We start from the raw sequence: 24,451 nt of genomic DNA on the forward strand, positions 1-24,451 counted from the left end.
TGACGACGATTAACACAGCTTTTTGATCTGTGGATTGTAGGATCAGGTTTAGGCAAAACCTCTGGTGTCATCTGACAGCATTCCCTGATTAACTGTGCATTAGATCACTGCCCCAGCTAGACTGCGGGATCTCTGAAACCAGAGTCTGAGTCTCCTTCCTCACACCAGCCCAACTCCTATTGTATGACATACTCTTCCTTTTGTCTGTTTATCTGTCTGCTCATCTCCATCCATCTGTCTGCCCATCTATCAGCCCATCTATCTGCCCATCCACCCAAATGTCTCATAATCTAACCAGCTATTCAGTCACCAGGCCACCTAACTGTTCATTCATTTATCCATCCAGCCATGGACCTGGGCAAGTGACTTCATCCCTCTGTGCCTCAACTTTCTGCAAAACAGGGTATAGATACCAGCATCTCAGGTTCAGATGTGGGTTAAATGAACACTAGATAATGTGCCTAGTATTGCACACATCTTTTATGGAGTAAACACCCACTGTATGGTAACTCTGTCATATTTTTGTGCTGGAAAGAGCCAGGGGGAGGGAAGGTTTGAAGCTACTGGGGAGTGCACGGAGATGATGCTTGACTGAGGTGCCTCTCAACAGCTGGGGAGGCCTGGATCTGAAGCATCATCGTGGGGACAGGCTGAGTGGGCACCTCTCCTTCTGGGGCACAGGCTGAACACTGGTGGAGTACTTAACTAATGGCCTCAGTGTTCTCAGTGCAGTGGGAGTCGAGTCTCTGCTGAGCAGGGTGCTGGTGAGATGTAGACATTTTAAAGAGCCCCTGTGGGAGGAGAGCAAGAGCTCACCAAGTACAAGAAGCGTTGCAGCTGGGAGGGCTTGGCAGAGCTAAAGATCACAAACACAATGCCACTTAGCTTACTGGTGCCCAGAAGCCCAGCTGTAAGGTCAGAGACAGTGAGTGGCTGGAACAATGCTGGGTTTTGCAAGGTGGGCGTGGAAGAGAGGCCCAGAGACAAGGGAACTGTGAGTGATGACTGATGATGGGAGCTGGCTGGAGGGGAGGGGCCATGGGAACGTGGAAAATGAAGGAGAGCAAGCGGGAGAGAGCTGACACTGGGTGGGAAGTGGCCTGTTCTGGCCAGGACATCTCCATGGGGTAGATGTAGGTCCAAGGGAGAAAAAGAGGAGTAAAACTTAGAGGAGCAGGTTTTGTGGCTAGAGCATGAGAAGACATCTCAGAAATTCTCTCCTTTCTACAGGCAGGCAAACAAGCACCCAGAGAGAGGAAGTGTCTCATCCCACATCACACAATGACACGCGCGTCAGCGCTTGAGCAGGAACTTGCTGGCTGCCTGAGGAGACAGTCCTGTGAGGGCCAGCGTGCTCTTTGGCCCCTCCTCTGTGCTTCTGCACCTGCCGCTTCTACGGTCTAGGCTCTCCTTTACCCTGACCTCCACACATCCAGGGTAAATGTGCTTTCAGTCCTGGTTCCGATGTCACGTCTTCCTGGAAGCCCCCTCCCAGTGTCCCAGCTGGAAGGGCTTTTGGCTTCTGCTGCTTCCCCAGAACACTTTATGTGGATCTCTGTTTCTCAGGGTCATTGGTCTACTGTGTTGCCTCAAGGACCCTGCCATCATTTGGTTAATTTCTGCATTCCCCAGTGAGCCCTACACAGGAAAGTCGTCTTCTGACTGCATCCGTATATGGCCAGATTCCAGCGGACGGGCCAGCGTGCTCCACAGAAATATTCAAGGCTCCATGATTCTGCAGAGAGCAGAGGCCTGGGTCAGGCAAGCTGGGTTCAGGAGCCTGCTCTGCTACCTCCTGGCTATATGAAACAAATACTCTACGCCTTTGAGCCTTATCTTCGTCATTTATAAAATGGTGATAATGATACCTATCCACCAGAATTTTAAAACTGATTTAAAAATATACTGACACCTACTATGTGCCAGATATTTCTAAAGGCTGGGGATACAAAGAATATGTGAAATTATGCCTACCTGCAAGATGCGTGCAAATGAGCACAATGCGCCCAGCACACAGTAGGCTAATTACAAGTTAACTTTCTCTCCCACAAACCAGATCTTCCTATATTTTGAGCAAATTAGCATTCTCCAAGTATGGTACCCTCTCTCTCTCCTTCCCTCCCTTACTAAATTGGGCACATGGCTTTTAGTCTCAGTGCAGGTTTCAGGAAGAAGCCAGAGGGGTAAGAAGCTACAGCCTCTTCATTCCTTACAGTAATTAGTCTCCTTTAGACATCGAGGCCAAACCCGAACTGCTCTCCTGTGCTTTTCAACTTCCCTCCCTATCACTGAGAGTCAGAGCTGCTCCAAGCCACAGCTCTGTTCCACAGATCAAGATGGCAGAAAGCTAATGAGCCTTGGAAAGCACATGGCCTTTCACCTCACTCAAGGAGACTGCAGAGTTTTCAAACCAAGCAGAAATGTGGGTTCCAGTATGTTGCTGCAGAGCAGGTCTCCACATCTATTCCCCCAGGGACTAGAATTTCAAGCCTTTATGAAGCACCTCTTGCAGGAAGCAGGAAGCCACTTCTACTCATCTTAATTGGAGGGTATCTGACTTCCTGATTAGAAGAGTTCAAACCTCACTTGGAGGAGGCCTCCAAATAGGGTCTGACTTTGTGGAAGGATAACAAGCCAGGAAAGGGCTGGTGACTGAGGGAGCCAAAGAACATGATTGGGATGTATATTTTTGGCCAGGATTGGAACAGAACCCCACTAAAAGGGCCCAACTGAGTGAACTTAAGAGACAGCCAACATGAAATCCTCTTCCCAAAGACCTTTGATCCTGATATCCTTTTGTGGAAAGGCCTATTTCCCCACCCAGTCATGAGCTTGTCTAACTCTTTCCTGGACACCTTCACCTGGATGTCCCTCAGGCACTTCAAACTCCATGCTGATACTAGAGCAAACTTTTAAAAACCAAACCGGACCATGTCACACCTCTGCTTAAATGACAGATAAAACCTAAAATCTTTGAAGGCCATTCATGATCTAACACCTGCTGGCTTCCCTCCCCGCTTCCTTCTCTCACTGCTGCCACAAACATTCCAAGCCATTCCAAACTATTGGTCTTTCCTAGAAAATGCTCTGATCTGTCCTGATCTGTTCCAGGCCTGTACATGTTGCAAACCTTTGACTTCTACAATGGGCTGCTGCCAGGTGTTTGCCTAGTGTTTCTATCTCTGCCTGCTCACATCCAACCTCCATCACCCACCTTAAATCCCACTCCCTCCAAGTAGCCACCCCGATCACCCCAGTTGAAAGTAATTGTTCTTTTTCTTAAACCCTTGTAGTACTGCCAGGTACACTGTCATCGTGATCCAATTGACACGTTTCCTGGTAGTATTACTAAATGAAGTGATACCTTATAAGCATGATGCCTGACTCATGGGCAGTTTCAGCAAACCTTGCTAACAGCCAATGGCAGAGTTGTGCATTGGACAAACATGGGCTCTGAAGCCAGAGCAGACTGGATTTGAATCTTTGTTTTCCCGGAGTGTCACTGGGCAAGTCAAGCAAGTTCTCTGGACCCTGGCTTCCTGGAAACAACACCACCTGCAATGTCAGAGGCTTACGTATTTGTTGTTTGGATAAATCATGAAGCGCACACATGAAGGAGCTCTATAAAATGTAAAACTTCCATTCAAAGAACAGTTATTTTTTAAAATTATAAGTTATCATAACTGCAATTTGATTCAGGAAGACAACTGGAGATTTCGTACGAGATACCAGCTTGGGCATCCAGATAGAAACCTGATTCTGAAGCCCAATTTCAGGAGGGCTTATATTTGCATACCGAAGAGCTCCAATTCTGACAGAAAATGTTCCAGGGCTGTCGGGGGAACTTCTACAAAATTACAAAGCTGCCAGCTCTTGGTTTATCAACCTTTAACTCTGGCAGTATTTAGCAGTATGCCTGTCTGAGCCCAATTTTCCAGTCTTTGATTAAATGTTAGGAACTGACCATCTCATTGTGTCTAAACCTTCACACTACTTCCCAGACGACTGGTGGCTCTTCCCTGCCTCCCTCCAACACTCTCCCTCCTTCTCTGTGGCAGTGTCAATCTCTCAGATATTTATTATTCTGAACTTTGATTTTAGGCTGTCACTTGCTGTGGGAATGGGTACAGGAAATGTCAAGTCTCAATAGATATTATTCCTTGGGTGAAATTCTACCCTTGAGTTTCCCCTCCTATAACATACCTATAGAGAAATAGCCCAGGCTGATCATTTCCTTTTGATGTTTAATTGGATGTCAGCGCTGTGCTTTCTGGGCTGAGAAGCTAATGCTTCTCAGAGAGGGAACAATTCCGGCTACACAAATGAGACTTGTAACAGGGGAGAATGCTCGACACTGAATCTAATTTTCTCTCCCATCCATGAACATAAGACAATTTCCCTGGCATAAAAGCATCTCACTCAGTCTTTCTGTCATTAATAAGAATTAAGTTCTGTTCCCTCAAATTTAAATGTAATTATATTTTGCCTCGTAAATAAAATTGAATTACCATTTTCAAAATTTAGCACTAATGCAACTGCTATGTTTAGAGCTTTAAATTTTTCAACCCTGTTGCTACTTTCAGCTTATTTTAAAAAAATTATTGGGTTTATTTTGCTGTCAATTGTGACTTAATTTGATAAGAGAGCTTTTCCAGCTTCCTCTCCACCGAGTTGCTATTGTTACTACTCAAGCTTTATGATTTTCTTTTATTTTGGGTAAGGGATCAGAGGATCTGAGTTTGAATTCTGAAAAGTCTCCCTGAGCTAAGGTAGAACCTAGGCCGGGCTGAGCTGAGACAGCCAAAGAAAGAGCTCTGAAAGGGAAGTCTTCAATGTTCATTGAAAAAAATTTTAATCCAAGATTTTCAGCAAAGTATTCAGTGGGCTCCATGATTTGGACGCTGCCTACCTTGTGGCCTTACTTCCTGCCTCCAGCCCTGTGGCTCCTACTCCCTAGTCAGACTGAGGTAGGACTTTACTAGCAGGTCAGGCTCTGGCACAGCTCTGCTTCTGCACATGCTGTTCCCTCTGCCTGCGCTGCCCTCCCCTCCTTGGCCACCAGGCAGCCTCTCTTCAATTCCTGTTCACGGTCTGGCTCACATGACTCTGTCTTGGTGAGGACCTTCCCCGGGTGCCCACCTGTCCCCTTCCCGGCCAAGTTCACTGCTCCTGCCCTCCTGCAAATGCTACTGTACAAACATGAGTAGAGCTCTTATCATGCTGCATAATCAGGTGTCGTGCTTCCTGAATAGACTGCAGGGCTCCTGCTGGTCTATGGTGCCTAGAACAGTGCCCAGCACACGGGAGAGGCCAGAAAGGTTCATGAATAAATGAAACAAACACGTCTGCCTATCAGAGCGGGTGCAGGTGTGGGGCTGTTCTGGGGGGCTCTCTCTGTGGAGGTTGAGCTCCTCTCTAGAATGGACCTCAGGAAGCTCATTGTCCTGGTTGGAGGCTGACACTCACTGTGTGACCCTTGCGCTGTGGGCCACTGACCTAGCTGTTTGGGGATAAATGTGTCAGCACATTAATGACTCCTCACCTAGAGCCAGTGACCATTGTTGGGGGTTGGGGAAAGGGGATGGTAGAGAGACTCAGAAACTACAAGGAAACTGAGCCTCTGAGAGAGAAAGCAAGTTGTTTAAGGTTACACAGACTCAGATCCAGGTTTTCTGGCTCCAAACCTCTGTACAAACTGTCCTCAAACTTAAATTTGTTAGAGTCTAAAGACTGTTTGACTAATTTAGATCTAATCATGCATTCTAAACATACACAATAATACTTCATTTATTGAGTGCTTACTGAATGCCAGCCACCATGCTAGGCAATTTTATGTGTACATATTGAAACTAATTTGGAAAACCACCCTGTGCAAAGTAGGTATCATTGCTATTTTCTATGGATGAGCTGAGTCTTAAAAAATCGAAATCTTAAAAATCTATCTTGGTCCTACTCCAAATCTCATGCAATTCTTACTGACTGCACATGCTACCTGCAAACCCGTGCCACTGAATCTCTAAAACATCTCCACCTGTTGTTCTATGAAATGCAATAGCAATGAAATGATAAGAATCATAAACCACCAGCATGAGCATTTTACAGGCAGAATCTCTGCCATGTACTGCTTCTGTGAGCCAGCAACCCAAAGGAATAAAATGTAGTGAGAGCGCCCTCAAAAATAAAAATCATTTATGGAAGACAAGATTGGAGAGAGTTCACACAGCAGTGGAAATAAGGAATGAATTTATGAGGGGTGGGGGTAGGGAAGGAAAACCTGAAGGAGGACTAACAGAGGGACAAGTGACGACTCTAAGGGATGGTCTTTGGAATGGTACCCAGGAAAATGCCACTGAGCCTGGAATCTTCTTTAAAAGTCATTAGGCTCTGAAAGAAAGGTAGGCTTTCCAATTCTAAGCACCACCTCAAAGAGGTTAAATTCCTTCCCTTTTCTGAGACAGACCTGAGCCAAGAGGATGAAAAGCACCCTAGGGGGTGGGGTGGGAGGAGTCCTTCTGCTCAGCAGTGTGCCGAGAGTGCCCACTTTATGCAAAAGCCAATGAGGCATCCAGCCCAGCAGGGTGGCTCCCTGGAGAAGGTGCTTGAAGGAGGTGAAATGATGCCAGCTCTTGTCCAGGAGGGGTTCTGGCTGGCTGGCACTGCACATGAAACTAGCATGAGCTCGGTCTGGGAAGTGACAGAGAAAGAACCCAGAGATTTGGTTTCAGCCCTGCAGAGTGTGTGTAGGGTGGGAGCGAAGGGAGTTGTGGGGAGGCGTGGGGACGAAGGTCCTGAGAGGAGGGATGAGACCATCTGGCTGGTGGTGCGCTAAGATCTTCCTGGGCAGAGCTTTCAGCTGAGCCCCTCCCTCCTCTGTGGTCCCAGCGGGCTCTCTTTTTCTCAATTTGACCATTCGCTGGTTAAGTCATTCATACAGTAATCACTGAGAACCTATGGATGTCTGGCTCTGTGCTAGGGATACTGACAGACCCTGGTCTCATGGAATGCACAGCTTGGTTAGAGAGCGACACGATTGCAATACATGGCTCAGTAAACCACAGTGCTTAGGAGAGACCTTGGAGCCAGACTTGGTTTGAATCTGGACTCTGCCACTTATTTACAAAGGGAGAGGGGGTAGGGAATGCTGGCAAGTAATTTAATCTTTCTGAGCTTTAGTTTCCTCATGTGGAAAATGATAATCCTAGTAATCCTTCCTCCACAGGCTTCGTATGAACCTTAACTAAGATAATGGTTGTAAAGCACTTAGTTTAGTGCCTGGTACATGGTAAGCACTAAGAACCAGGTGGCTCTTTAACACTGCATCCTGTGGCTTGTGAAGAAGAAAGACAGGATTACTGACAAGGAAACCTCTTTGGAGGGAAAGGGGGCTTGAGGCAAGAGCTGAGGACTTGGAAAGAGAGGGCCTGGGTTTAACTCAAACTCTGCCACTGGTGAGCTGAATTACTTTGGGCAAGTCATTTCCCCTCTCCAACTCTTTTCTACCTGGAAAAACAGCAGCAGCAGTTAAGCACCTCCCCCACCATCACTACCACCAGCATCATCATTACCATCGTCCCAAATGATTCAGGAAGCAAAGTGCCACTGTGTCCAGAGTTGAAGACTGAGGTATGCTGGGGTGTGGGGGTTGGGGCATATAGCCTGTGCTCTTCTGGGCCACAGGAATCTGTTCAAACAGTTATCTTGTGTGGTGTATCAGGAAGGAAGCCCACATGAATAAGGCTGGATTTAAGGAGGAATTTCTGGAACAAGACTGGAAGCCAAGTTGCTGGGAACCCAGAGACCTGAGTAAACACTTGTAGAAAATCTGACTTCACTGTTTCCACAAACCTAACGAAAGTGCTGGGGAACTTGTCAGCTCACATTTCATTACAGGGCTAGTTGTTGACTGCAGGGCATGTTGATTTAAGCTGCTTTCATTAAATCCTGTTCTTAGTGCCAAACAGCAAGATACTCATCTCAGGGAGAAGACGGTTCTCCTTCCTGGGAGGTGGCAGATGGCGGGGGCCCATCTCTGCCAACCCAACAATCCACGATCAAGGCTGATGGTGCGAGGACCACTTTGGCTGTGTCTGCTGGCCTGCAGCCGCTGATGGGAAGGTCTGGGCAGTGTCTGCACTGGCCCTGCCATGCCAGGCAGCAAACAGCATAAATAACATGAATAGAGCTACCGCTTGTCCAGCATGTGAGCTGTGCTAGATACTGTAGTAACCACTCTATCTTCCTCACCTAGTCCTCACAACAGTTCCATAAGGTAATTTTACTTAGGAGAAAACTATGGGGTAGAGAGGTTAAACTACTTGCAGAAGACACTCAGCTAGTAGGGAGCAAGTCTTCTGAAGTAAAGCCCAGCGCCTGCCACCCTGCCCTATAGCTAACCCCCTGAACATAAAGATACATGGCTACATATCTGGGCTATAGTGGATCCAGGCAATGAGGCATCTCTTGCTTAGCTTTGCTGCAGTAGTTTTGAAATAGCTTCCACTCAGTGGAAACACCCTTGGAAGGGAGGAGGCACAAAGGCATAAAGTTCTTATTCTATGACAGACACTGTTCTACATACTTACAAAAATGACAGAACTTAATAATCACATAACCCACTGAGGTAGGTTCTATTATTATCTCCATTTTTCAGACAAGGAAACTGAAGTCAAAAGAAGTTAAGCTTCTTGCCAAGGTCACACAGTGAGCATGTGGCAGAACCAGGATGGAACCCAGGCAGGTGATGCCCAGGCAGTAGGGGATGAGGACAGCCCAGTTGAAGTGCTTGCCTGATCCTTCAGACTGACTTCCAGAGGGGGTGACAGCTGAGGGACATCAGCCTGTGTGTGTGTGTGGGGTGTCAGAGGGTGTCAGGCAAGCAGGCCAGGAGCCCAGGGCTGGGGTGTGACTCCCAGCTTCCTCACTCACCAGCACACCTTGGGCAAGTCCCAGCAAGTCCCCAAGCCTCATCCGCCACCAGAATGGGGACAATACCACACCTACCATCCCTACCTCCCAGGGCTGTGGATGTTTGTGCATGAAATATCTTTGTATGCTATGAGGCACTCAACAAGCATGAATTGTTATTACTATCACAAGGGGAGACAATAACTTTGAAGTTGTCTTTTAAACTCCTGGCTTTGTGACAATTTTGAAACCATTTTAGCCAGTTACAGGTTAGAGATTTAAAAACTATAACCCACATGTCTGAAAGGGCACATTTTATCTTGCTTTTTACTATCAAATGTCTTCGTTAATATCTAGTGCTCTCACAATGGGAGTTTAAATCATAATCATAACAATAGCTAACATTTATTGAGCCTATATCTTGTGCCAAGGAGCATGTAAAGCTCTCTTTTGCATTATCTTAAATATTCTCACAATAAGCCCAGAAGGTAGGAACTATCATTATCTACATGATAACTTAGAGAGGTGAAGTAACTCACCCAAAGTTAAATAGCAGGGCCAGGATATGAACCCAGGTCTGGGTGTCTTAGGCCCTTCTCACCACATGTTTCTCCTTTGCCTTTGCATATGACATGAGGCCACATACATGTTTGATACCAGTTATGGGGAGTGGTGTACCCAGGATTGAGGAAGATGAGATTTCACAATTCTACTCAAGGTCCCTTCCAATGGTTCTTTTGTGTCCTTTTATAGGGCCAATGAAAGAATACTTAGTGATCTGACCCAAAGTTATATCTGCCTCCTCAGAGGCTGTGGAGTTTCACCAGGGATTAACAGTGCAAGGCAGTTATACACCTATCATAAATTAGCTTTGCAGCCACATAATTAACAATACAAGCCAGTGTAGCTTTAAGAGGACCATTTATTATATTGCTATAAACAGAGCTATATAAAAAGAATTATTCCTGAGACCCTGCACATCTGTGCTCAAAATCATGTCTTTACATGAGCTTTGCAAACAAGGATGAAAGTCCAATTTAGACTTATTATTTTATTGAACATCAACTCTCCATTATCTGGGAAAGGTAATGCAAAGTATTCCAAAGGCACAAATGCTGTGTGGATCTCATTTTTGCCAAAAGTCTACACCATCTTTCCTGATCACAACCAGAACTGTTAATACACAACATAATGAGCTAATTCAAGCTTCACTTTAAACAGTATGGAGTGGTGAGGAAAGGGATTTAGAGTAAAAACCAAACGTAGCTAGAGATGCTATTGCTTTTTAGCTGTGTGTCCTTGGGCAAGATTACCTAAATTTTCTGAGCCTGAGCTTCTTCCTGAGTTTATTTATCTTCTTTGGTTTATTTGTTGTCTCTCCTCCCCCCTTTTCAGAATGCAAGCTGCACAAAGGTAGGCACTTTCTTGGCTCTGTACCCCTCTGATTAGAAGAGTGCCTAATACACTGTAGGTGCTCAATAAATATTCACTGGCTAAAGTGTCATGAAGCTGGTGAAACAGGGGTGATGACACCTTTCTCAGAGGTTCTTTGTGTAGTTTAAATGAGATATGAGATAGTAGATATGAACATACCCATATTGTGTGAGGTGATTCACACATGTTCCCCTGTCATCCTACTTTGAGAGGGTCTATAAAGCATAAAGTGTTTGCAAACAGGAGGAAACGAACATAGTTATCCTCTGAACTTTATATGTGTGGACCCTGTAGTGAACCAGACACCACAATCAAGAACACATTCAATCATGTTCATCCACTCACACTCATCAATATTTATTAAGCAGCTGCTGTGGGTCAGGCCTAAGCTGAGTTCCGGGGCTGTAGAGAAGAATGAGACATGTTTGCTACCCTCATGGAGCTTACCATCTAGTAGAGCATCTCACCAGAAAGGCAGGTGGGGGCCAGATCCCAGAGAGCCCTCAATACTACACTGAGTTTGGACTTCATTCCGGGGCACGCATACTGTAAAGCTCCAGCCCCGCAGACCTCACCTAGGAACACCTTCCCTGTGGCCTTGCCTGTGGGGACAACATCTTAACATGAGAGACAAGGTTTCAGTGAAACACATCTATAATTGTAAGTAACATTGTTTTGAGGCAACGTTTAGAATCTCAAGGCCACCACTATGGAAGGAATGACACGAGGAGGTAATTTTTGAATCTTCGCTCCATCCAAGAGCAGAGGTGTTACAGACTAGAATTCAGGAAAAGAAGAAAGCATTCAGAGACAAGAGGAATCCGCTGCTATGGGATTGCGGCAGGGTCATGCCACTGATCAGGACTGAACGAATAGTTAACACGTGACAGGGGAAGCCTCCCCCCTCCACCCACGCTGTGCTTTTCTTCTCCCCGCATTTACCTATAGAACAGTCATGTCCAGTCCAGCTTGGGTCACAGCTGCAAAGGCCAGTGTCTGGGAGGAAAGTTCCATGGCCTGAACACTGGTCCAGGCATGTGGCCCTGGGTGTCTCACAGTTGGTGCCTCCCCATCCCACGGAGCAGTGGCACTCGCCTCTCACACAGACGCCACGGCCCGAACATGTGGGATCCATGCAGTCCACTGTGACACGAAGGAAAGAGAGCACAGGTGAGCATCTGACCAGCAAAAGTGAGGCATCTTTAAGCAAACCACTAAACTTCCTAGTTGAGGACCTCTGCACACTCTGGGAGGAGGACACAGATTTCCTGTGGAGAGGCCACTTGGGATGGGCAAGAGCAGTGCATTAGCAAATGGCAGACCTGGGTTCCCAGCTCTGCCCAGTGACTGCCTCTCTGAGCTTCAGCTTCCTCACCCGTAAAATGTGGATATAAATTCCTACCTCTTGGTTTGCATGATGAACAAAGTGAGAAATGTACATCAAGCATCAGCCTAGCTCCCAGTGCCTACTATGTCTGTAGTGACTGCAACGCTAGAGGACAAGACTGAGTTTTGTTCACTTCCGTATTTCTTCCTTCTAGAACAATGCCCAGCACATAGGAGGTGCTCAGTAATCTTCCTAGAACAAACTTTTGTTGTTTACCTCTTAACAATGCAGTTCTATTTCTGTGAGTGTGAGACTAATATAGATTCCTTGATTTAAATGAGAATTTATTTAGCAATTCAATTCCATTAGATGTCATCATCTTCCCCAAATTCTTGTGAGTTATATGAACTTTCAAACTTTACTTTCCCGAGGGCAAACACTTCAATGACTGTTAAAAATTATATGTGCTGACTTTGCACAGCTTCTCCTCATGTGGTGGTGAGCTGCACAGCTGTGCTCACAGCCCAGCAGCCCTGGCAGGGCTCCTAGGCCCCAAGGTCAAAGCGGTCTCAAGAGACCAATCCAGAAAGAGGGAAAGGAGAAAAGACAGAACTGGCAAAGGAGGTTAGTTCATGTTCTCTACTCTACCAGGAAGTTGTTAGGAGGTAGGGGATTCTATTCTTTTTGTAATGGTGAGGGGACATTGCTATCCTGGTGGGGCCCAACATGCAGCCCTTGGAACAAGAGTGTTGATGGCACTGCAGTGAGGGCAGCCAGGATCCTCCTTACAAGGGCTCATGAGGAAGCCCTATGCTCTGAGGAAAGAATGCAGCATTTGGCCTCTAAGGACCTAGGTTCAAGGGTCAAGGGACAAGCTGTACTAGTTCTAAAACCATGGGCAAATTACATGCCTGCTGTGAGGTTCCCATCTATAAAGCAGGTATGATAAAAATACCTACCTCTCAGGTTGCTGAGGACCAAATGACATTGAGGATTTGAAAGGACTGTATAAACTGTAAATTGCTGCAAAGAAGTTATTTTTCCATCCTATCAGGGCATTCAGTAGCATGACTTGGGCAAACTGTGGTCAAAACTTACTTGTAATTCAGACATCCTTCTAACTTGTTCATTAAATATATTTTATAATCCAGTATATTTGACTTTTGCACAAAAGACTGAGAAACCCACCCTCAGTATGTGAGTCACAGACACAAATGGGCAGAGACTTACAAAGCGCAACGTTCCGGGAACGTTTATGTTGAAGACTAGATTATTAAAACAGCTCCTTTACTATTTAGGTTTTTAAAGTACTTCAACTTAATGACCTAAATGATAAATATGAAGATCAGGTGCCAGGAGTGACCATCTGCTAAAAACATAGTAATGATCACAACAACAATCATTAGCATTAATTTATTCCCCTTTCTATGCCATATTTTGCTATTAAGCATTTTATATACATTGTTTCATTTAATCCTAACAACATATGTATAAGGTAGCTATTACTATTATCCTCATTTTACAGATGAGAAAACTGAAGCACAGAGAGGTTAAATAACATGCCCAAGATCACACAGTATTAAGTGGAGGACTTTTAATTTGAGCCACTCTTTCCTGGTATAGGCCTCTTGCTGTTTCCTCTTACAATCTTACTGGTTCAAAAATACATGCATTCAGGGCCGGCCTGGTGGCGCACTGCTACAGTGCGCCGCTTGGGAGTGCGGAGGCGCTCCCGCCGAGGGTTTGGATCCCACATACAGACCGGTTCCCGCTCACTGGCTGAGCGAGGTATGGGCGCAGCGCCGAGGGTTGCGATCCCGTTGCCGGTCCCGGCCCAGTACGGGCGCGACACTGAGGGTTGCGATCCGTTGCCAGACACAAAAAGAGACAAAAAGGAAAAAAAAAAATACATGCATTCATATATCCTTACATAAATACCTAAAGTGGTTTAAAAATAGAAATCAAAACAAAACAAAACAAGAAAAGACACAGGGCAATGTGGGGAATTAATAAAGCCAAATGAAGGCAAAGAATTTCTTCTGCAGTCTCTGGACATTATTTAAAAATAGTTAAACCATGACCTGTTAGAGTTCCTGGTAAGTAAAAATAATGAAAATAATAATAGTGATAAATTCTCGTGACCTGCCTCAGATCTCAGAACCTCAGAAGGTTTATTCTAGCCCATTAGGCTACTATGATAATTCCCTAGATCTAGAGAGCTTTCCAATTTGACAGGAAACAACTCAGCAATTCCTTTCCTGAGTATTTCCCTTTCTGTGAGTGCCTGGACCCCAGTTTTGGGTTGAAGCTGCCTCTGAGAGTTCCAAGGCACCCTCAAGGTCAAATATATAAATCTCCACTGTTAGCCAGCGGGCCGAGAGGCTGCCAAGTTTAGCAAGAAGCTCTTGGTGCCACAGTCCGGTTCTTCCTCAGACATAATGAGTCTCATAGAGACCCCGGAACCAGCAAAGTGCATCCCATTCTCTCAGCAGATGGTCCTGGCAGAGAACAAGAATCAGAAGAAACTGATGAGAGGCTACCGCCAGGCAATTCGTCTTTGCTTCTGATGGTAGACTGGGCAAAGGGAGCAAGCAGCGGGAGGGAAATTCAAAAGAGGACTGCATCTAGGGGGAAAAGGCAGCTCCAGGACACCTAGGCTAAACTGGCCGAGATTCCTGCTAGGAAGACTTCGTCCTGAGCTCTACTGATCCTAAACCTAGGACCATTGTCTATGCCACAGTGATGCTCTGCCAAAGAGGTTGTAGGTAGACTCTAGATCTGCCCTCCCTGTTTGGGGCCTCTGGGGTGGCAGGAACCCTAGGATGTCATCAAAGTTGTCATCTTTCCATCACAGTGGGATAGCTTCATGGACAACAGTTATTTTCCAGGGAGTCGTGTGTAACATGGAGAGAGCAGCTGGCCTGGGGTGGAGGGCACTGTGATGAAGGAGGGAAGAAGTTGTCAGGGAGGTGGGCTGAACTGAGTTTAGAAAACAGTCCAACTTAGTTCCTTCTTAGAAGACTTGCCAAACAGTTATATGTTTTTTCCCTTTGCAGAGCTTGCTACTCGAGCCAAAATTTCTGGCAGAAGCTTAGTCCATTAATGAAATGACGAGGCCTGCATGAGCGGGCTGCAAACACAACCCTTTCCCCCAAATGTTCCATGCTTCAGTGACCACACAAGCTATTAGACACTCTTCAGCACCCAAAACACAGAGTCTCACTTTTCACTGCAAAATGTCTAAGTGTGTTCTTTCCTGCCCCTCCCCCATCTCCCTCCAACATCCTACTGGCTCAGTTCAAGCTTTAAAAAATATGGGGCAGTAAACTTCAGAAGAAGGAAGAGAGAGAAAAAAGTAAGCTTGTTAGCTGATGTTTTATAAACACAGTGAAACCCGTTAGCACAGAGCTGAGGGAGGAGGCGGGAGAGGCGGGAGGAGGACGAAGGCCCCAAGAAAACCCCAATACAAACACAAGGACCGTGCAATGACGCTCCACTAGAGAAACAGAAGTAATAAAAGGAATCAGTACCAGATGGCCCGCCTCAGAAAAGAAAGGAGGAGTAAAAACATTTCTTTTCAAACAGATAATGTAAATCAAAGTTCTAAACAACAGTTTTTCTTTCTTTGTAAATAATCCTGCAGCTCTGGGGCACTGTCCAGCCCCGGCTTATCTGGGGAAGGACAATCCCCCTCTTCTGCATGACACGGGTGGGACAGTTTCTAGAGGAATCTCCTCTTTGTTTCTCTTCCCTTCTCTGGGTCTTCACTTCAAGTGACTAAAATGAGAAAGGAAAGCAGATGCAGGTCACCATTCTCCACATAAGAAAAGCCAAATTCCTTTGTGCGAGGGACTGGCGCTCCTGTTCCCTCAGACAGCCCAGAGTAATCCCCATCAAAGTTAACAGGTCTGAGTCAGGACCCCAGCCAAGCCTGGGCTTTACACGCAGCTTGTCTCAGAGAGGGGATGCTTTTCAGACACTAATCCCTTCTTGTGCCCCACTCTTTGAAAATGGGCCTATTAGCATTTTCTCTCCCTTTTTAGAGAAAATGGTGCCTTGGGAGGAGGCTCTCTGTTAAATACCAAATGGGTTTAGAAGGTCAGCTCTCCTTGGAGCCTTTTCCACCCACTGGGGAAAGTGCCAGGGTGCTAGATGGTGGAGAACGTGTGGTCACCATGAGCGCACAGCATCGTCCATTGCGTGCAGATGGCAAAGTCCATCCATTTGAAAAGACCTTGGATGCAGTGAGTGGGATGAAACAGAAATGTGCTTCAAGTGTCCCCAGAATAATACTAACAACATAAGAGCTCACATTTATGGGGTGTTTGCTATGTGTCAGACGCTACACTAGGTGCTTTACAAGGGTCATTTAATTCAGTCCTCACAGTGGCCCTCCCATTTTATAGATGAAGGAACTGAGGCTAGTTAGCAGAGCCAGGACTCCAACCTGCATCTGATTCCAGAGCGTGCGCTTATAAAAAGCTACTTTATATTGCTTGTGAATGAGGCTCTTTCTCCCATCTGGAAACCCCACACAGTCAAGAAGGAAGAGGACTGGATTTAAAGAGAGAAGATCTGGGATGAATCCCAGCCCTGCCATTAGTCAGCTCTATGGCCATGGGTATGTCACTGCCCTTCCTGGGTCTCAGCTTCTTCATGTGTAAAATAGATCCTCATTTATCTTACCTGGTTAGATTCTCCAGGAAAGGACAGATGTTACTGTTAAATCAGCCTGTCACTTTCTAGCCCCAATCTACACAGCCATTTATTTACTTTATGAAGGGGAGAGAAATGCTTATCAGCACTGAAGAGCCACACACACAAACAAACACTCACACATGAATGTGATAATGGAAGGCAGAGTTTGGAGGTCTATACTAGAATCAGATGTCAGCAATGGAGACAGAAGACGAGCAGACACACTTAGAGGGGAGTGGAAAGAACTTGGGCTGTGGAGCCAGAAAAACAGGCCTCAAACCCAGCTCTGCCATAGCTGTGTGGCCTTGGGCAAATCATTTGACTCTCTGGGTCTCAGTTTCCTCAGCTATTAAGAGGAGATGACTACTCCCTGATGGGGTCTGACATTAAATGACATGAGGCTCCTAGCACAGAGCCTTGTAGATGGTAAGTACTCAATAAACAACAGTTCTCAACCCCTTCACTAACCAGGACCCTGATGTGTCTGTCCTCTTCCCTTAGATAAATTGCTGTTGCTGGTGGAGTCACAGGAGACTGCCTTGCTCCCTGGCTTGCCCTGTTGGCACTGTGCACTGGCCTCTATCTCAGAGGAAGGAGCTGGAGCTGCTGCCCACGAGTCTTACCTTCCTCACAGCTCTCGCCCTTGTAGCCAGGGTTGCAGATGCAGGTCCCCATGATGCAGGTGCCATGGTTGCTGCAGGCCACGTCGATGCACTGGCTGGTGGGCACGTCGCACTCAGCACCCTTCCAGCCGCTATGGCACAGGCACCTGCCCTTCATGTACTGGCCATTCCCGCTACAGAGCACGGGGCAGGAGGCTGAGGAGACAGCACCGGAAGCCTGGCATGAATCAGCCTCCAGCACACCCCAGCTGCCTTTGTCTCTTTCTCCCCTTGGCCTGTCTGGCTTGACCAATAGCCTTAATTGCTTTGCCACAAATACCCATGTGTGCCCATGTGTCTGCTTCTCCGGTTTTATTTCCTTCCAGTTTAAACACATCTGGAATTGCAGGTGAGGATGTGCAGTGCAGGGCCTGGCAGAGCCTGTGCCCACCGAATGCTGCTCTCCCCCACCCCTTCGTATGCTGAGGCGGTACAGTGGCTGCCAGGAGCCTTGGAGAGGAAGCTTCAGTCTGTTCCGTGGCCTCACTGGAAAAGACAGTGCTGGGCCTCCTGCCTGCCCCAAATTCTTCCTCCAGCATCCTCCTTCTAATAGCACTCCACTCTCACCTCCCCACACCTGTCTGCAGCACCACTTACTGTCGGCTTTAATCCAGCAAATCTCAGCTCTCCTTGCCGTTCAGGCCTCCACTCCAGCCTGTACACCACTGCCCCCTTAAGAGGAGAGCTGAGCCCAACTTGGCTCTTTAAAGTATTATTTTTCCCTTCTGCCTCTTGGCATAAAGGGTTTTGTGATCATCTCCATGAAGGACACTATATAAAAATAAATTATATTGCATTATGCTGTAAGTACTTACCAGTCTTACTGAGATACAATAAGGCTGTTTTATACATGACTCTTAACTTTAAGTGCATATGGGATGAGACAGTAATTCTCGTTAGAAAGAATGACTCATCTCCTCTCTCTGCACCACCTTCCTCCAACCCCCACCTGCCTTCTTTCCTTTCTACAACACTCAGCAGGTAATCACTGTGCTTTGTTGCTTCAAACTGAATCTATTTCATGTTAGGAAGGATAAGCAGAATCCCCAAAGCAGTATCATGGCACAGTATTTGCAGCGCATTATTCTCTCCATCTGGAAAGCCACCTCTGCCTTCCATTCATGAACAACTAACTTCTCAAGTCTCAGGACTTGAGTCCAATGTCACCTAATCTGGGAAGCTTTCCTGATCCTCATCCCCTCCAAGCTGAGACAGTCCTCCCTTGTACTCTGACAGAAACTTCTTGCATTTAGCCTTGTCATGGCATGCTTAACTTATTACAGGTGCTTGTCTGTCTCCCAGACCAGACCAAGAGCTCCCAGAACTGGGTCTTACTCAGTGTTGTAATTCCAGTGCCCACAGGAACTAACTAACTGGGCATGAAACACCTGGCTGCTGAATGAGTGAAAAGGTGGGAAAACCAAAAGAAGGGGCTTCTTTAGTTTCCCAAGGGGAGTGTTGAATTCTTAGGACTACAGATCTCCTTTGGCATTTTCCTTGTTAGTTCTCCCAGGATAAACATGAAGGTCAAAAAGCACATAGGCAGCCTTTCAAATGATCTCACTAGCCATCGCTAGCACCACTATGTGCCTCGGTATCACGCAGCATTAGCGTCATGTGTGGAGAAGAGCGGCCGAGCCTCCCAAGCCCCTCCCCTTGGTGGGTTTAGCCGAGGGTCTGTCTACGCTATCAGGTGGCAGTAACAGAGCAGCTCCTCAGGCCTCCATCCACAGCCACAGAGAAATCACACTACTCTGAATCAAGGATGCTTGGCAAGGGCTGGTCACTCTCTAAGAGGAAATCAACTTTTTAAAAGGACCCCACTGCCACTCCACCTGCCCAGCAACAGACACTCATTTCACTGTGGCTGCCCCTGTAAAAAGCCTCCCTTCCTGACCTCCCCGATCATACACGCAAGGGCTGGTCACTCTCTAAGAGGAAATCAACTTTTTAAAAGGACCCCACTGCCACTCCACTTGCCCAGCAACAGACACTCATTTCACTGTGGCTGCCCCTGTAAAAAACCTCCCTTCCTGACCTCCCCGATCATACACGTGTGGATACCCACAGCTCTGCCTGCTGACCTCCCTCGAAGGGCTTCTGAAGAACAGTTCCCTCCTCCTTGAGGGTGTCAGGAGGTGGCCCGGAGTTCTGCACTTGCTCTGAGAAGTGGAACCTGAGCAGCCCGAGGGATGTGCGGAAAGGAACTGGAGAGCCCCTGCACATGGTTCTCACCTCTGCCGCAGTCGGGGCCCAGGAAACCTAGGAAGCAGCGGCAGATCCCAGAGACGCAGTCGCCGTTGCCATAGCAGTTGCTGGGGCAGTTATCCACCGATTCTGGGGGAGAAAAGAGAAGCAGAGCTGAAAGCAGAAACTTCTCTACCCAAGCAGAGAGCCCTGGAACCAGCCTCAGGTTAACTAAGACCCAATATTTGAGCTATTCTGGCCCAGTCACTGAAATGAACCAATAGAGTTAAAACTATAGGTTATTTTTAGCCTCACTGAGACACAGCTCAATTGACATTTGGAGCTGTGTTCTGGAAAATGTCTGCCCGAACCAAATTTTTATAAATCAAATTTGTACCTGCAAATGCATTAGAAATTCTTCAGTTAGAAAACATTGAGAGAAAGCAGTGGTTCACAGGGGTTATCTTTGGGTGATGAGTTATGGGTGATTCTTGTAGTCTTCTTTACACTTTCTTGTGTTTTACACTTTTCTCATAATGGGCTGATATTCCACTTATTTGTTTTTCATAAAGCTACTGGGCATTTGCAAATCTGACTTTTCCCACCTCTGATTTTTCATATACCTGTCCAGGTCTCCACCGTCTCTCACTGGGGCTGCTACGACAGCCTGTGGCTGGCCTTTCAGCTTGATCCCCACCCTGATTTATCCACCCCCCAGCAGCCTGAGTGATCTCTTTGAAACAAATCTGATCCTATTACTCTCCTGCTTAAAACCCTTCAATGGTTCCCTATGTGCCGAGATGAAAAAATCCAAGCTCTTTGCAAAAGCATAGAAATTTTCTTTCCTCTTCTCTTTGCTCTACCTGTATCCCCAGAATCTGTGATCATGCCCACTTTTTGCAGGGATCTTGCTTTCTCTAATTCCTCGAAATACCTTTGGTATATACTCTGTATGACATGTCGTGGAAATACAGAATCAATTTCAGAAAGATTTTAATAAAAAATTAGGCAATGTTTTGTAGCTCTAGTTAGTAAACCTGTTATCTAGGAAATCTGTTTATTTGGAATAGCTTATTTCTCAATGCTGGATATGGACTAAAGCAAAGAAACAATGATATACTGAAAGCCTTCTTTGTGTCATGTATTTCCACAAGATTTATCTCATTTCAGTGTCACCAAATCTTACAAGCAAGTATTGTTATTCCCATTTTACTGAAAAGAGAGAGAGAGAGAGAGAGAGAGAGAGAGTCTGAGAGAGATGAAGTGGCGTACTGGAGATCACAGATACTAAATCATGGAGGCAGGATTTGAATCCCAGACCTTTGACTCCAAACCCAGTCTTCTTCCATGATATCATGCTATCCAGCTTTGAAGGAACTTATTTTACAGCAGAAGTCAGGGAATGAACAAGGCAGATTTGTGGGACAGTGAGGCCAGTCCTCAAGCAGCAAAGGACCCAGTGGAGGGTAGAAAATTCTAGAACTTTTAGAGCTTGAAGGGATCCTAGAGACCATCTCGTCCATTACTCTCATTTAATAGAGAAGGAAACTGAGACCGAGAGGAAGGGCAGTGACTTGCCCAAGGTCACAGAGTGAGTTAGTAGAGTTAGACTTGAAAGTAGAAGAAAAGCTTGGTTAGGTGGACAGAGTTAAGGATTCAACCTGTTGTCTTAGCTCATAACTTTAAGTCATAAAGCCAAGATTAAGGTCTCTGTTAAATGAGATGTTACTATAAAAGACACCAGCCTTGTCTGTAAGGAATTTGCAGCCTAACTAGAAAAAGATAATCAGTGAACTGTCACCTGGGCAGCAGCATGAGGCATAGAAAAAGCTCTTCCTGAGGGTAAAGAAACAGGATCCATTCTTCTGGTACCATGCCGTGTGACCTAAAGAAATTTCCTTCCCCTCTCTGGGCCTCGCCTTCCTCATATGTGAAATGAAGGTGATGGCAGAAATGATTCCCTGGTACTGCTTCCTATTCTAAAATTCTGTGAGTGTATCATTAATGAAGAGATCCACTGGGAAGAAAGGGCATCCAGACAAAGGCATCATTGAGACTTAAATGCAGCAAAATACCTAAGGATACTATAATGGCAGCTGGAATGGGGCAAAATCAGCGGAGAGAAGGCTTCTAGGAGGAGGTGGACTTGGAGAATGGCTTGGTGATGTATAAGAGGAGGCGGCTACATTTATGGCACGGTACACATCCAAGAAAGGTCTTTCCACAAAGTCTTCCAGTATCAACTTTGAAGTTATTTTAAAAGTTTGGAAGAATGGTCCAATGAGTGGTTCCATTTGCGAGTGGGAAATTCCATTCACTTGATGCTGTCTCTCTGCTAACACAAGCACTGTTTTACATTAACACAGAGTTAAGAACAAGAGGGTCTAATCCAACACGTGGCCACTTTCAGACAAAGTGGTCTGGGTCCCAGCAGAGTGAGGCTCATAGGCCTAGACCCTGAGTTTCTCTGCTCTCCATTGGCATTGCCTCAAAGAATCCATGTTCCTAAGGTCTTTCTATAAATAGTGGCTTCCTAAACACTGTTTTTATGAAGAATCATTTTAGGAAGTTTCATTTTGAAAATTTTTTTAATAATAAGGATTTTGAGTAAAGTTTAAGGCAAGATTTTCATTTTAAGCTATTGGCTAGTTGTACAATTGTAGGGATGGTTCCATCTGCAGCAATACAGGACAGAAAGGCAGAAGTTCTGCCTTCCAGGTCTTGTTCTGCCACTGAATGGCTGTGGACCCTTGGCCATGTCACTTGATCTTTCTGTACCTGTTTCCTTATCATTGCACTTGCTCCTCCCATATGTCTCTACTTGGCAACTCCTATTCCTTCTTTCAAATCTAGTTCAAATGCTCTCTCCTCTGAGAAGCCTTTCTAAGCATCCTAAACAGGCTAAGTTGAGCTAGGAGGTGCTCAGTTTCCATGATTTCAGGTTTCAGGACACACCTCTGAGTTTCAAGCCACTCCCTAAGGTCTCAGGACCCTCCTTTAGGACTCCTGAAGAAGACAGTTACTGTTGCTTATTGGACCTATTTTCAACACCAACATGGGGAAATTGAGACCCCAGGGGGCCAACTAATGCAAATCCAGTGGCTGGGCATGTTCAGTAGGGGTTATATAACTGTAATAGCCAAGCATGCTCAGTAAAGTGGAATTTATCCTTTGAATGAGCTTCCTCTAGAGCTGCTAAAGAGCACAGAATATTCTTGAATATGTTCAGTGCATGTGATAGAATCTGATCAATGTACATGTCCTAAAAAGAGACCAACTGAGCATGTGCAAGACTATGTTACATAACTGGGAACCACCCCTTAGTTGATTATTCATTAGATAGCATGAATATGTATTAGATAGCCAACCTATAAAAGTAGAATCCCAGCAGAAGGTGGGACTATTGCTCACTCTCTCTGGGGCCAGCCTGCACTGTGCCTGTGGAGTGTGTATTTCTTACTTTTTGTATCAAACCTGCGTTTAGAAGGCTGCTGTTCACTCTGGAGCCAAAAGTAGAATCCCAGCAGAAGGTGGGACTATTGCTCACTCTCTCTGGGGCCAGCCTGCACTCTGCCTGTGGAGTGTGTATTTCTTACTTTTTGTATCAAACCTGCGTTTAGAAGGCTGCTGTTCACTCTGGAGCAAGCCTGCACTTTGTCTGTGAATGTGTATTTCTTACTTTTGTATTAAACTTGGTGTGGGCCCTGCTCAGTCTCTGGAGCTAGACAGCACCTTCTCTGTGAAGTCTGTATTTCAATTATTTGTTACATTAAACCTGTTCTCACTTTCTACTCTTTTCTAATTCTTTCCTGTGGTGGAGTCAAGAACCTGGTGAGAGGATGGGGATGGGCTGAGGCTGACTAACAGGCCTCCCAGAGCTTTCCTCCAGTATCAAAGTTACTCCAGGACTCTTTTCCCCTCATCTCTACTGAAGTACAATATAGTCTACTTTGTTGACTGTGAACTCCTTGAGAATAGAAACTGAGTTTATTCACAAAAAAAGTTTACATTGTGTAATAATAAAATAAAATAAATTAAAAAAAGAAACTGAGTTTATTCTTTTAAGTATTTGCCCTAGTATCGAATCCAGAGAGGAGTCTCAATAAATGTTTGTTGCTATCACTGAAGGAATTCAACAAGATGATCTCAGAGATCCCTCCCAGATCTAAAATTTTATGGTTCAGTCCTTCTCAAACCCAATGGTATAAAATATGTCTCCTAATAAAATCACTATAATTATCGGTTGCATTTTTAATGGGATCAACTGCAAATAAGAGTTACACATTTTCTAAATTCTGATTTATGAAGTCTGCAACATATAAACCTGTTTATCATCTGCCAAAAAGCCTTCATAATGAAAAAGTGAGGAAAGTATATTTTCTGGGACTGATATAGTATTGGTTGCTAAATCTGACAGAGGCCTTTGTTTGCTCCAAAGCTTGCCCCAGGCTGTTAACGTCAGAGAAGGCAGAAGCTTTAGGAGACAGAAAGTGGTTTTAAGATGGCAACAAGGAAATGGAAGGGAGACACTTGGAGAATATTTTCTCTTGATGAAATGTTTATGTATATAGTTTCTCTTCCACTGGGAGGAATTTCAACAACTTGGGGTCCACTTAGGATCCCACAAATTAGTCTCCATTGACCAGATATCTCTATGCTAAACTCTAGTGCAGAAGTGACATTCATTGGCTTGGATATGTATATAGTTTCTCTTCCACTGGGAGGAATTTCAACAACTTGGGGTCCACTTAGGATCCTACAAATTAGTCTCCATTGACCAGATATCTCTATGCTAAACTCTAGTGCAGAAGTGACATTCATTGGCTTGGAAGAGGTGTGAACTTTACTGCAGAAATATGTTGTATGTTCCCAATTAGTGTTTGGTGAATTTCTTTCCCCTACAGCCCCTCCTGCTTTGCTCACATCCACACTGCAGCTGCCTTCACTTAGCAGAAGGTGTGCCTTTAGATCTGCTTGCATCTGACTTAAAAATTCAGCTGCCTATGTATAACTGATTTTCATAATTGGTGTATGATATATTGGAAAACAGAGGCCTTTCCCCCCAGCCTTTGTTTTTCTATCACAGCAGTGGGCCCTGGTAGGAAATTTGATTTCCAGGAATTTGTTTTTCCTTCCATCAATATTGGAATGTAGAGTTGAAATGTTTCTTTAGCTCATTCTCTGCACATATGTTGTGAGTTGGTGTGTTCTCTGGATGTTGAACAAAATATTGCTTGAA

At 45.5% G+C, this 24,451-nt stretch overlaps 1 protein-coding gene across 1 annotated transcript in view; it reads right to left on the reverse strand.

Moving 5' to 3' along the window:
- Nucleotides 1–24,451, reverse strand: part of TENM4 (teneurin transmembrane protein 4) — a 223,589-nt gene that overhangs the window by 128,250 nt on the left and 70,888 nt on the right. The window contains exons 6-8 of the mRNA XM_008566153.1: nt 19,261–19,362; nt 16,987–17,181; nt 11,281–11,481 (exon numbers count right to left, since the gene is read on the reverse strand). Coding sequence (XP_008564375.1) covers nt 11,281–11,481; nt 16,987–17,181; nt 19,261–19,362 — 498 coding nt within the window. The remainder of the gene's footprint in view (nt 1–11,280; nt 11,482–16,986; nt 17,182–19,260; nt 19,363–24,451) is intronic.

This window comes from Galeopterus variegatus, unplaced genomic scaffold (assembly GCF_000696425.1).
Source record: "Galeopterus variegatus unplaced genomic scaffold, G_variegatus-3.0.2 Scaffold15, whole genome shotgun sequence".
Taxonomy (NCBI): Eukaryota; Metazoa; Chordata; class Mammalia; order Dermoptera; family Cynocephalidae; genus Galeopterus; species Galeopterus variegatus.